Consider the following 14,465-nt stretch of genomic DNA (forward strand, 5'->3'; position numbering starts at 1 on the left):
AGACACCTTGTAGCAACTGGTGTGACTGGTCAAAATGTGAACACTGACTCTTTTTCAGGGGCATCATTCAGCCCTTTAGAGCATGCTCCACCTCCTTCTCCAAATACAGCTCGAGGTAACAGTGACTCAATGACTGGGTCTACTTCTCTTCTGACAGGTTCACCTGCGCAATTAGCATCCTCCCTATGGACCTTTGGGGAGATGCCTAAGGCTCTATCCCTTCACAATAAGGCCTTACTAGCACAGAAGTCCCGGGAAGAGCCTCAGGATGCTTCCTTATAAGATTTGTGGGCGATTAATACTACCGTGGAAGGGTTATTGCAGTCAGTGGTAAATTGAAATATTACATTTTCAGAAGAAGTAGTGCATAAATTAGAAAATGTGGATGATAAATTTGAAAGGTCTGGAGAAATATATTGTAATAACTGAATCCCAAATTACAACTTTGCAAGCAGTTTCATCTTCATCTGTTACAGATTTACATTTTATTCATACTCAATTTGAACTCATGGAAAACACGTTGAGGGCAAAGAAACTACACCTACTCAATTTTCTAAAAATTTAATTTGTTAACATCAGATATTTGTTACATAACTATTTTAAAGAAGTTTTGAAATTGACTGACACAGAAACTTTGTCCATAACAAATTCTTACTATATCCCACAGCAGAAAAAGATTTCTGCTGATCTGGGAACAGATCAATTAGAACCAATAGAATTTGATCTGATGGGTTTCCTGGAAGATTCACAGGATACAATACATACAAGATCAACCCTACTGGTGACATGTGTAAGGGAAAGAGATAAATCTTTAATAATGAAAGCATATTATCAAAACTAACATGTAAAAGGCTGTGGAGATAGAGTTTCCATTTTTCCAGATGGCACCAGGGCAACTCAGTTGAAAAGGAAGGCTTTTTTGGATCTGAAACCTACAGTATTAGCCTTGGAAGCTACATTCTAGCTTAAGTTTCCATGTAAATGGATCTTGAAATGTAAAGATTGTAAACATACATTTTGGGATTCAATACAGCTTGAACAATTTTTGCAATTGCATGAAACTAAAAAGTAATATCCATCGGACTTCAATAGGAAAGCACCATTGATAGTTGATTTGTTCAATCATGATTATGTTTTAATTTTCTTGCTGATCAGGTTACTTTCCCATTATGTGGACTAGAGGATTTGTAATAAGGAACTTTATTTTATTTTAATTTTTTTTTTATTTCCATGTAATATCCTTTCCTTGTTATTATATGTAGTAATAATAATGTTTAAAAACTCAATGAATAAAAAACAACAACAACCTAGAATTGAATGCACTAAGATTGTAGAATAAATGCAAAGTGATACTCCTAAGAAACCCAAATATATGTGTAATAGATAAACATGACCCAATGAATATGCATTGAAAGCAATGCATGCACATAGATCTCATGCATATTCATTGGGGAAATCCTGAAAACCTGACTGGATTGCGGCTCTCAAGGAGGGACTTTGAGACCCCTGGTGTAGGTGTATTTTTTGGGATTAAAGTAATAATAAATCAAGTGTTTATCATAATACAGGCTTGTTAAATTATATATATATATATATATATATAAAAAGGAAAAGCTCAACAGTTGCACAATTAAGAGAAAAATGTGAAAATCCAGATAAATTACATAACTAACGTTAACACCTAAACAAAGCAAAATTTCTTAACAAGAATGCATCATAAAACATATGACAACAATTGACAATATAAAACCAAGGAAAATGTAAAGGAAAGTGTGGATTGGCTGGTAACTTGTGCAAACTCTTCTGACAGTAGATTTGCAACAGTCTCTCAAAATCAGGAGTTAGCCACAGTTATTAGCTTGATGTCTTGTGAAGCTTTAAAGGTATGTATGTTTCCTTTTGATTGGAAGTTAAACCTGTTCACATCATCACTGGTTTATAAAAAAAACTTCGTATACATATCAATAAATAAATAATTTCCATTCATACAGAATCAAATATTTTTCAAAAGTTTCTTCAATATAAGTAGTGTAAGCAAAGTTCAATGCATTAGATCGTGTCAAAAAAGTGACCAGAATCCCAAACTAACTAAAATATTAGCGAGGGCTACAGCTCAACTTCACTTGTATAAACGGTTGTGGAGGCGTAGGGCATAGAATCACAGTAGAAGAGAAAAAAAATGCACTCATCTGAAGGTGTAGTCCCGGTCTTTCACAACTGAGGTTTATTTTTCTCCGTTGTATTATGATTTTTCATACAGTTGGTGTTTTGTCAACAGTTCGTGTATATGTGGCATGAATGACTCCCTGCTATTAAATATCACCTACAATACATTTTTGATACATATTTACTGATTATATACGATTGTATTCCTTAATATATTTAGTTGTACAATCCTTTTGATTGGAGTCATAACAGGGCAGAGAAATATGACTGTCCATAGATTTCACGTATGCAGTCTGGAAAGGTCCCCTGTCTGCCTGATGCAATCTGCAGACCTCATCTTCTACCATCTACAACATAATCAGAGGCAAAACCACATTAATACAATTTCCAAATGACCAACTATTAAATTGCAAATTCATTAATATCTAAAGGAGAAAATTAAACTTTCTATTTGAATGAACTACTGTCACTGTAGAAGGTTCCTGTTCCAAAGAGCTTACCTGTCAAAAGATAAGTTTAATCTAACACTATGCTCAGTGTCAACCCTGCCATACAGTTGATAATTGTCAGCATGTTCTGTTGGCTTAACCAGTGTCAGCAAAAGCCTATGGAAGATTACATCCATCATATCTAATCTTGGGCATACCTAGATTACATCTAGGTTATCAGTATTTAAGAGTAACAAACAAAAGACCTCGGCAGAAGCCTAAGGGTCAACAGACATGATAAGATGTACTAAGGTAGTTAGGGAAGAAAAAGACCCCAGCTACAGAATCTAGATATTTTACAGTAACTCCAATTTATGAGGGACATTTCACATCTTATTTACCAGTATTTCAACCAATTTACAGAAAGACATGGTTACATAACATCTATTATTGTTATTTTCTAAATATTATAAAAATAAGAGGTTAAAATCCTTATCCTCTTCTCTAGAGCTTTTGACCATCTCCTCTTCGCTAAATTCTCTTCAGACCCATCCATCGGTCACACCCAAGAAAAACACGCATTCATGCAGGCAGACAGTCAGTCCTTTTTCTCTCACACACAGAAGCAGTCTCTAAATCCACTCTGTATTCATAAAACTCAGCATATTTCTGATGTATTTTTTCTTATAAGCATGGTATCTCTATTGGAATAAATCTTTTTCTGCACAAAATATTCTTTCACTGTTAGCTATCATTGACACTGTTTTCACTTCCAATCATTCACGTGAGACGCCACACTTTTTTTGAGACGGTTTGACACGCGACTTTATTTCAAAACGAGTTGCGTCCACGTTTCAAGCAGCTACTCATTTGTTTTATGATTCCTAAGACTCCTGAGGCAGGCCTGTTGGCCGAAACATGTACATGTCGAGTCATTGAATCATTGATTGTACCATCATGACATTGGAAGAATTCAAGATTTGTACATCTACAGATAAGTTTGTGGACACTTTTTTAGTGCACATCTGTCTTTTTGGATAATTCCACTCTTCTTACCTTTGGCCTTTTCGAGTAGTACCATGTCCTTCTTCATGTATGGCGACCAGTGCTAGATGCAGTATTCCAGGTGAGGGCGTACCATAGCCCGGTACAGCAGCATGATAACTTTCTCCGTTCTATCCGTAATCTCCTTCTTGATCATTCTGTATGTTTAAGTGAGAAGCAAGATAAGACTCCTAAGGATTTATGACATAGACAAGTAACTAGAACTTGCACATACAATCACACACATACACACAAAAAAAACCCATTTAAATCTTGTTTCTGATTACTTTGAGCTCTGTTTCACTCATTAAAGCATTGAATTGCAAAGATCTCTACACCTTTAGTTTAAACAGGCTATTTCTAAGGTAACACATCTAGAATTTGACTCGTGCAAACTCTCAGAACCTTGAAATGCGTTGAATGCTTGAAAGGATGGGGTAAATCTATTAGTACATCCCTTTAACAGGCAGCTTAATGAAAAATATACCTGAAATAAAACAATTTTTATTCCTTGCTCCTCTTGCTCTCCACACTTTTTCTTTTTTTCCAAAAGTGTACAAACTACTTTAACGTTTTAGTACAGGAAGCCTATTTGTCTGGTCATGGAAAAGATATCCTAAATTATTTATTCAACTATTGTATTATCCTAATTCTGGAGAGCCAGTCCCGTATCTACTACAACAATATTTCTATCCAGCTAAATTAGCACACTATATGGTCACATAGGGCAAAAACCTACACTCTCTCCCAGATCTGCTGGAATGTTCAAAGAATGCCAGCCCTTATGGTTTAATAATTAGGGGCTATGCTGTGTACTCCACATCCCTCTAGAGCCTATAATGATCTGTAAATTAATTCCCTGTACTCTTCAGTACTTTAATTTAATTGTAATTTCTCTATCTGCCTTTATAGATTATACTTTAAAATTCCTCAACTGGCTAATGTAGTTAGAAAAATCTCCCTGTTCACCACAACTGGGAATGAACCTCCTGCAGTGTCCTTGCTTTAATTCTAAGATCTATACCCAGAAAAAAGTAATCTGTCCCTTTGCCCTAATCTAATTTTTTCTTTTATATTAACATACATATACACAATGGCACGTGCACTAATGCTGTAACTTTATAACTCTTATATACAGGCCTCATACAAAAACACATTATACTATCATTAGATAATATTATTCTGTGTATAATTTTACAGGTAGCAAATGAATATCATTTAATAAAATAAAGCATGCTTGTTTAAAGAATTTATACTTACAGTTGGCTGGCCATGCCTTCCATAACATGCTTTCATAGTTCATACTTTATTAAAATTTGATAAAACGTGTCTCCTGGAATACAAAGTGTTGTACATTAAAAATGTAAATATGAGTAGGAAACAAACAATGAATAATAAACATGGAACTTCCAAGAATGACATACTTGGTTGGGGTTAAGACATGAGAACAATAGAAAAAAAACGGAGGAACTACAATTTATTAAGAAAAAGCACATAAAAGGGAGGAACAGTAGGGAAGATGTGACAGGTCAAGATACAATTTTAGCCTCTGTGTCCCTGGTATATTTACAATAGCTTTTCATACATACAAATTCAACAATTCAGCCTTCATGGGATACTCGTCGCCTAGTTTGACAAATTCAGCAGTGCAGCCTTCCATGGGATACCTCTGCACTACCAGTTTTATTTTTGTTTTTATTGCATCACCAGAGCCAACTGTAAGGACACAACATGATCACACCAAGTGCTTTTCCTCCTGCCTATATGGTTCACTCTTGAGTGGCGAATGAAATGTACATTTTTTTGGAAGTGCACGTGAAGCCACTAAATTGGTATAGGAAACATTTTGGCTATTAAAAGATGGTAGCTTCAGAGGTTCCAAAGAGCTTGTCAGCAATGATTTTACCATCATATTTTGGCATGTTGCCTCCAAAATCTGCTGGCATGATATCAGGATCAATCTCCTAAAAAAGGCTTCCAAGTCTTCTCCGTGGACAAAAACCTGTGGCAACATAAAATAAGCATGCGTCTCAGAGATGTGGGTGTAACATTCAAGTTTCTTTATTTTTGATATACCGTTTATCATACAAGTATCTAAATGGTTAACAATAAAATAAAATATAAAAATTATAAAACTTAAAATAAAAACATGGCTAAGCTAAAAGGAGGGAAGCACTTACGCATTTACGTACATGATACGAAAGGGAAACAAGGAGAGAGGAGAGTTTATAAATACATTGAGATGGAAAATAAAAATAAAGAGAGGCAAAATGGGAAAGGAAGTACAATTGGATACGGGGGGGGGGGGGTTGCATCAAAAGAAGCATATTGATTGTCATTGAGGTTTTACGAAAGAGGAACAATGGTTGTTAAAATCAGGGTTTATAAGGTATAGGCGTCTTTAAATAGGAAAGTTTTGAGTTTGATTTTAAATGTATCTAATGAGTTTTCTAAGCGAAGATCAGCAGCAAGGGCATTCCACAAAGTGGGAGCTGTAACAGAGAAAATAGATGTGCGAGTAGTGTCGTAGAAGAGTTCTCTTATTGAGGGGATGATGAGGAGATTTTGATTACTAGATCGAAGAGTCCTACAGGATGCATACGGAATTATATTAGGCACATTAAACCATATTTTTTTGTTGTGACACCACATTGCCATTTACCTGATCACATCTATACATTAACTCAGAAACGACATAAATAGAGGGGACTGGTGAAGCTGAAACAAAGCTATTTACATTGACACCTTAATGACATACGAAGTGGCGAGAACTAACAAGTGACCCACCTCATCAAACGTGACCTCTTCATAGTCCCAGTTCTCAATGTCGAAGAGGAGGATCACCCGGCCATACTCGTCTCGATTGGATTCAACGCCGGGGTATCCAGCTTCAATCTTGCTACGCACAGCCTCTGTGTGAATGTTCTCAAAGAGCTCTGGATACTGTTGGCGGAAGTGGACATAACCTTAAGGGTCAATTAGAGGCAAAGGGTTAGAAAACAGCAAGGAAGATAAATAACATTTCAGAATGCTAGGAAAACAAGAGGAAGAATTCAAAGTTTGTCTAAAGAAATACAAACAAAGGTGAAGGATTTCAGGAGGCTGGATGACATCTGTATGATCTCCGACGGGTACGATGGAAGGATCACATGCATTGGTCTATCCTGGAGAGTAGTACTGCCCTTTTATGATTCTTGGTTTTACTTTCAGTGAAAGCAATGCAAAGGAAAACCCGATGTCTCGATCTGTCGTCTGGAGCTATATAGTAACTCTAAACTTATATCTTCATACTGAGTAAAACCTTTGGTCAGTTCACAATAGAATAAATACATTGAAGAGTTCCCTTCTGATTTTATAACTTCTAGGGTCAGTTTTGCAAATTCTGTCTAGTAGAGAACTCAAGAGAGCAAGACTGCGTTTTGTTGATTAACAAGTTTTCAGATGTCATGGTAAGCTGAAACTGGAAATCTTTGTTCAGATGAATTTCGATTGCCATTGGGATGAAACCCAGTCATTAGAGGGTACTGACCCATCTAGAAGACAAGATGTGTCTCACAAAGCTGCTAAAATTAGCTTGGCCTTCTTTTGTTTTAGGGAGAATCACTGAATGTTAATTTCATAATGAAATTATGCATAGTTTGAGATTCAACTCTTGCCACCTTGTTGGGTAGACCGGATAGCTCATACAGGTCTCCCCAAGGGCCATTATTCAGACCGTGGGAGGCAGCCTAGCTACTTGCCATGGTTGGCGGCAAACCTGGCATTGAATTTGTGGTCTTCTAAGTTCAGCCACAGTTGACATAGCCGGCCAAGCCAATATTCATCTGCTGACTAGCTAAAGCATAGTGGTCAAAAATAGATCAGCTATTTATGTGGGTATATCTGGCTGCTAGACTTAGCCATCAGCCAATGAATATTGGCACTAGCCAGCTGTGTTGCGCAACATAGCCGGTGATCGGGACATTCAGCTGGAGATAGCCCTATTGCCCATTGAATATTGGTGGTTAGCCAGCTTAGAGCCAGATGCTCTAAAATCGCCATTAAAATCCCGTGGGTCACTGTGGTGCTGGTATCTCATCAGATCTTAATACAGTGATCGATGTTCAAACAACTTTGCATGCAAATGAGTTAAACAGAGGTCCTCCCACCCATCCAATCAGTCGTAGGAGAAAGTGAATTACACATATGTAGAATAGCTACATTGCAGGGATGAATGAGCATCAACTATGACTTTTGGTAGTGCATCTTTTGCGCACATCCTAAGAGGCAAGGGACGAAGAGCTAACAACAAAGCATGCAAATGTGAAAACGCAAGATATATATGCTTTTTCTTTAATATGCATGCACGAGACACGCTCATTACACATGCGTACATTATGTGGACCCCAATCCCATAAAAGTATTTTTATGAACTTCCACATGCAATCAGCAGCTCAGACCTGCCTGTATAAGCTTCTAACAAACATGTTTCAACGCTACCGGCACTTCCTGACCTGTCACAAATTTTGGATCCTTAAAGGCTGGCTCTTCATGTTGTGCATCATCTGGGCAATCGTCAGAGTGCCCATTTTAATACTGATGAGCTCGCTGTAATCCATTTACAAACAATTATCGGAGGCTGCTATAAACCACAGAGAAGAAGCCATTTTGGGCATCAAATGTTAGGAGTTATCAAGAACGGAATGGAAAACAAAGATGAAAATGTTATAATGCTCTTATATCGCTCTATGGTATGGCCGCACCTCGAATACTGTGTGCAGCTCTGGTCTCCGTACCTCAAAAAAAGATATAGTGCATTTAGAAAAGGGATATAAAAATGATTAAAGGGATGGGATGAATTCCCTATGAGAAAAGGCTAAAGTGGCTAGGGTTCTTCAGCTTGGAGAAGAAATGACTCAGGGGTGATATGATAGAGGTCTATAAAATACCTAGTGGATTACTTGTTCATGTTTTCCAAAAATACGTGTAATTAAACTCTGGAATTAACTGCCAGAGAATGTGGTGAAATCAGTTAGCTGAGCGGGGTTTAAAAAAGGTTTAGATAATTTCCTAACAGAGAAGTCCATAGGCCATTATTGAGATGGACTTTGGGAAAATCAATAACCAGCATAGAATCTGTTTTGCTACTTGGGATCTAATTAGGTACTTGGGACCTGGGTTGGCCACTGTTGGAAACAGGATACTGGGCTTGATGGACCTTCGGTCTGACCCAGTAAGGCAATCTTTATGTTCTTATGATGCTAAATTGTTTAAAACTAGTTGATCGTTAAAGGCACGGTGAGTTTTGAGCACATGGGCCCTAGTTCTATTTAGCCAGCCAGGGGCCATTCCTGACCAGCTAAATAGTGATGAAAATCATGCAGACTTTTATTTTGCTTGCTCATATTAATTGGTGATTTTCTAATAAAAAGATGCAAATTAAAAAGTAGCAGCATTTGTTGAGTTCTAGGGCCTTCCCTTCGCATGGTTTCCCTTTTACCCCTATCTGTGCACATCCTGTTTTGCAATGCAGTAATAATACAATCAATAATAATAAAATGTTAAGCGGCAACTTACAACCTAATCGTAGGAGACCTAAACCTCCATCTCAAAGACCAATCCTCCAAACAAATAGAAAACCTACTGTCATTCCTCGAAGCCCTAACATACAAGATTTTAGACCCACAAACCACACGTGAGAAAGGTCACCAGGGGCAGGAAGTAAGATGGCGGCGGCGTGATAACAGCTTTTTAGTTGAGCTCCGTCGGTTCTTACAATTATTACCTTACTATCCCAGACTTTTAGTCTGCCAAACATGCCTCACACCAAACGTTAGGGTTTTGTCCGGATGGACCCTCCCACACCAGGAAATAAGTCGATGGAGCACTTCTTTACAAGTTCTCTGGCCAATATTGAAGGGAGCAGGAACCCAGCGATGACTCTGATGGAAGGAGCCACCGGAGCAGTGGGACTTGAGATCTCACTCTCCCTTCCGGCAACCCGACTGCCATCTATTCCGGTGTCAGCAGACATTGAGAGCGTGAGCTCTGAGGACCTGACGAGTCCGACAGCTTCACACATAGGAGGGCCTCACGCTGGTTTGAGCGCCAGAGAATCAACAGCGGTAGGAGCGGATGATATCCACTCCTCAAAGGTGACTTTAGACGGCATTTGGCGAGTGCTCCAGAAGTTAGAAGCTGCTTCCACTAAAACTGCCAGTGAGATCTCAACGATAGTGAGTAAATTGGATGATCTTACAGTCTCTGTGCGTAATATTCAATCTGATACCAAAGTTTGACCAAGTCAATAAAGAAATTGCTTCACTTCAAAATCTTACTGCAACATTTACTAAAGAAATACTTTTCTTTCAAAAGAAAATTGAACAACTTGAAAACCATAACCGAAGACTTAATCTTAGAATTTTGAATTTTCCGAAATCTTCAGTTACCTCTCCATTGGACGTGTTTAAAAAAATACCTTATTGAAAATTTAAAAATTTCCTCAGGACTCAATTCCACCTATAAATAGGATATACTATCTTCCTAAGAAAGTTGGTTCTTCACCACAAGACGCAAAGGCTGCCGGATCACAACCTTTGGATTTAAATAACTTAACTGATATCTTAGAAAACTCCCAGGAAGAAATAGAATATCGGGGTACTTTGATAATATCTTTTGTTTTTTTAACAAGACCTTAATGCTATACTGAAAATATTCTTCCGACATGTTCAGAGAATTTGGATATTCCCCGACGTTACAAAATCTACTCAAGATCGGAGGAAACTGTTCTTACTAATGAGAGAAGAAATTAAAGCCCTGGGAGCTACTTTTGTATTAAGTTACCCCTGTAAATGCTTAGTAAGATACACTGGAATTAAATATGTCTTTTTCCTTCCTGAGCACCTTCGAACCTTTTTGGACACTAAGAAAATTAGGCCCGTGAAAGCACGTTAAGCCATTTCTTTTGACAATTGTGATTTTTCTTAAGACCTCCTTGTCTTTTATAAATTGCTTCTCCATATCTTCTTGAGGGCTAATTAAGTGTTTAAGGTTATGATTAATTTTTATATATAATTCTTAAGGATTCCTAAATTGTGATTAGCTTTACCTTAGCATTAGCTTTGAGTTCTTTATAAGCTTGGGAACTTTTCTTTTATGGTATACTCTGTATTACTGTAACAAGTAGATACTTGTGATTTCATTTAAAAAAGATAAATAAATATTAAAAAAAAAAAAAAAGAGAAAGGTCACCAACTAGACATCGCAGTCTTCATGACCCAACAGCCCTTACTGCCAGTGATTCAAACATCAAATGGAAAGTGGTCTCGATCCCTCTGGTCAGACCACTACACATAGTCCTTCAACATCAACTGGACCAAAGACAAAACCAAACCAAAACCCAAAATATCAACCTACAACTCACGTAAATACATCGACCCCTCCAAATTCTGGACTAAAACAGATGCAAAAATCCAAGAATGCAACCCCATGGACTTCATCTCACAATTGTGCAGGATAAGCACAGCTACCCTAGATGAGCTAGCTCCAATGCAAATAAAAAACAGAATTAGCAGACGATCAGACAAATGGTTCAATAACGAACTACTCCTACTCAAAAGACAATGCAGACTAGAAAGAAAATGGAGAAAGAACAACCAAGAACCCATGAAAACAGCATGGAGAAAACTAAACCAACAATACAAGCTAATACTAAAAGAAAAAAAGAAAGGCACACTACACCAACCTAAAAGAAACCCAAGACACAAAAAAACTATTCCAAATACTAAAAGAACTCACAGACACCAAACCCTATCTGGCCAATGACATCCCTCCCCCCTCAGCCACCCTTTTAGCTGAATACTTTAAAAACAAAATTACAACTGCCAGGACTACCCTCACCGGAACCCCAACCCACCTAGAAGAGATCACAATGCCCCCCCCCCCCCCCCCCACAGAAAAAGAATCAGCTGCGGCAAACAGAACTTGGTCCCACTTCCCCACTATACAATGATCCGACCTTAACAAATTCTACAAAAATTATAGCAATTCAGCCTGCGATCTCAACCACTGCCCTCCATACCTATTAAAATCCTCCAGTATCAAATTCCACGCTCTCCTCTTACAATGGATACAAACCATGCTTGCAGATGGCCTTTTCCCGCAAGACCTCAGCAAAATCGTCGTCACCCCGATCCTAAAAGACCCTAAAGGAGCAACAGATCAACCATCCAACTATAGAACCATAGCCTCAATACCACTTTATGTCAAACTAATGGAAGGCCTAGTAGCCAAACTCCTCACCAACTACCTAGAAGACCACAACATACTCCACCCTACACAGTCTGGTTTCTGAATCAATTACAGCACAGAGACACTACTAGGTTCCCTCCTGGACACAGCTAGACAACACCTCAGCACAGGTAGAAAAATGCTGATTATACAACTGGATCTCACCGCAGCATTCGACTTGGTAGACCATAACATCCTACTACAAATACTAGATACAATAGGAATCACAGATAAGGTACACACATGGTTACAAGGATCCCTACAATCAAGAACTTACAGAGTAAAGTTGAACAAAGAAAAATCAGAACCATGGCCGGGGCAGGATTAATTCGTCGAGGGCCCCTAGGCACATGAGTACACTGGGCCCCCTGCCCTGCCCCACCTCACCATGTGCCCAGGTGGAAACAGGAAGCTGTGTCAGAGGGATGCTTTGGGCAAGCAGCACCGCTTGCACAACTACAGTTCCCGTTGCTTTTCATACCCACGTCGCTTGCTTGTCTTACTTTCCGTCAATGGGGGGCTCCATTGCCGATTGGGGTGGAGCCCGCGTTGCCGGTCAAAGCTGGAGGGGCCCATCGCCATTTGGAAAAAACAATGTTGATGCCCTCCTTCATCAGGCCCCCCCTGACAATTTCGGGCCCTAGGCACGTGCCTACTTGGCCTATTGGTTAATCCTGCCCTGACCATGGTCCAACCCCTGCAGTGTGCCTCAAGGATTTCCACTATCCCCAACTCTCTTCAATCTCTATAATGCATCCCCCGGCACCTGCCTGGACAAATTAGGCTTGACCTCCTATAGCTATACAGATGACATCACCATGCTCCTTCCTTTTGATCAACCAATGTCCTCCATGACAAACTCACTACACAGGATACTTGAAACAGTAACAACATGGATGAAAAATCACAAACTGAAACTGAACCCTGACAAGACAAAATTCATTCTTCTTGAAAATAATAAAACCCCAGCCATAACAAATCTAGTAATAAACTCAATCACATACCCAATACAACCCACTCTAAAACTTCTAAGAATGACGATAGACAGATGCTGTAGCTGTACCATGCAACCACAAATCAACAAAACAATACAAAAATCATTCACGAATATGCATACAAAGAAAGAAGTGCATGCAAATATATCTCATGCATATTCATTGGGGAAATCCTGAAAACCTGACTGGATTGTGGGCCTCGAGGAGGGACTTTGACACCTGTGCTATAGAGGAAACTAACCCACAAATGCAAAAACAGTAAAACCTCGGTTTGCGAGCATAATTCGTTCCGAAACCATGCTTGTAATCCAAAACACTTGTATATCGAAGCGGATTTCCCCATAAGAAATAATGGAAACTCAAGACGATTCATTCCACAACCTGAAAACTTTAATACAAAATACCATATGTACTCGTATTGCAAGACCTCGCTCGTTTAGAACAGTCGCTACACTCCCGCAATGTCGGAGAGAGAAGAACCATCGGCTCAGTTGTGAGGATGTGATGTGTGCATACTATATGTACTTGTATTGCAAGACATTGTTTGTTTATCAAGTTAAAATTTAATAAAATATTTTGCTTGTCTTACTTCTACTTCCACCCTTCACATACAAAAAAAACTATGATACACAGCCAAGCCCCACAAGACCGCTGCATCTACTCTGACCCAAGAGACAAACACCTCAAAATCCTGACTTAATCCTTCAAACGAAACAACCCATAGAGGGAGCGTCCCTTACAGTGACATACAATCCAGAGCTGGAAAGACTGAGAAGAATCAGAAAAGATCTCAAGCCGCTACTCCAGGAGGATGAATGACCGAGGGGCCGATTCTCACTCGGTGCTTTAGCAAATAGCGCTGGATCCATAATATAGTAACATAGTAAATGAAAGCAGATAAAGACCCAAATGGTCCATCCAGCCTGCCCAACCGTACATGCTCCATAAAGTAAAATAGCTCCTCAAAACTGAATACTAATAGCATGCAAATTATATGTGCACTGTGAACTAAAAGTACAGGGGGGAAGGGAGGTGGAGGGAAGATATGGCCAGACAAACCTGGAAGTGAAGCACATATCAGTGTCATTCTTCTGCACCGGGAAGGGGTAAAACGTGGATCTCATCCGCACAAGCGTTTATGAAATGAGCCTGAAAGCTATATTGTGCTGTCCAGTGTATTTCGGAGCTCCTGATGTTGAAATCGTGTTTGTATGAACTCTTCTACTGAAGTGGCTGGCTTTAGAGGGAAACAGCTGGCAAGGATTACCTTCCTCCAGGCTGTCTTACAGGCTTTTCCAGCACATTTCTGGCACCAGCAGGGGCAAAGCTAACTGCTCCAGCCAAGCGAGATGCTGACATAGCTAATTCTCTTCCCTTTGCAGCCTCGCTCGCTCACTGACAAATGGCTGGAATCCCAAAGTGCTGCGTAAGGCAGATACGATTCCATTTACATCTGCCATTCACTTCTTATTTCAAGGAAGTTTTCTAGATGCAATAAACAATACTCTAATTGTGCAGAAAGACATGGACTGGGGAATGGAGGAGCAGTCTGATCAGGGCAGTG

The 14,465-nt window shown here is 39.1% G+C and overlaps 1 protein-coding gene across 3 annotated transcripts in view; it reads right to left on the reverse strand.

The window, feature by feature from the left end:
- Positions 1-582: 582 nt before the first annotated feature.
- Positions 583-14,465, reverse strand: part of LOC117348610 (retinaldehyde-binding protein 1-like) — a 42,058-nt gene continuing 28,175 nt past the window's right edge. The window contains exons 1-6 of one of the 3 annotated variants that reach the window (XR_004537009.1): positions 8,132-8,440; positions 6,426-6,581; positions 5,545-5,640; positions 4,899-4,971; positions 3,651-3,796; positions 583-2,513 (exon numbers count right to left, since the gene is read on the reverse strand). Coding sequence is in view for 2 of the 3 variants with exons in the window: in XM_033920923.1 (XP_033776814.1) it covers positions 5,374-5,640; positions 6,426-6,581 (423 nt within the window). In the remaining variant the exon portion in view is untranslated. Of the gene's footprint in view, positions 2,514-3,650; positions 3,797-4,898; positions 4,972-5,015; positions 5,641-6,425; positions 6,582-8,131; positions 8,441-14,465 lie in introns of those variants that run through there. The other 2 variants (XM_033920924.1, XM_033920923.1) reach the window with 2 other exon arrangements.

The sequence above is a fragment of the Geotrypetes seraphini genome, chromosome 14, assembly GCF_902459505.1.
Source record: "Geotrypetes seraphini chromosome 14, aGeoSer1.1, whole genome shotgun sequence".
NCBI lineage: Eukaryota > Metazoa > Chordata > Amphibia > Gymnophiona > Dermophiidae > Geotrypetes > Geotrypetes seraphini.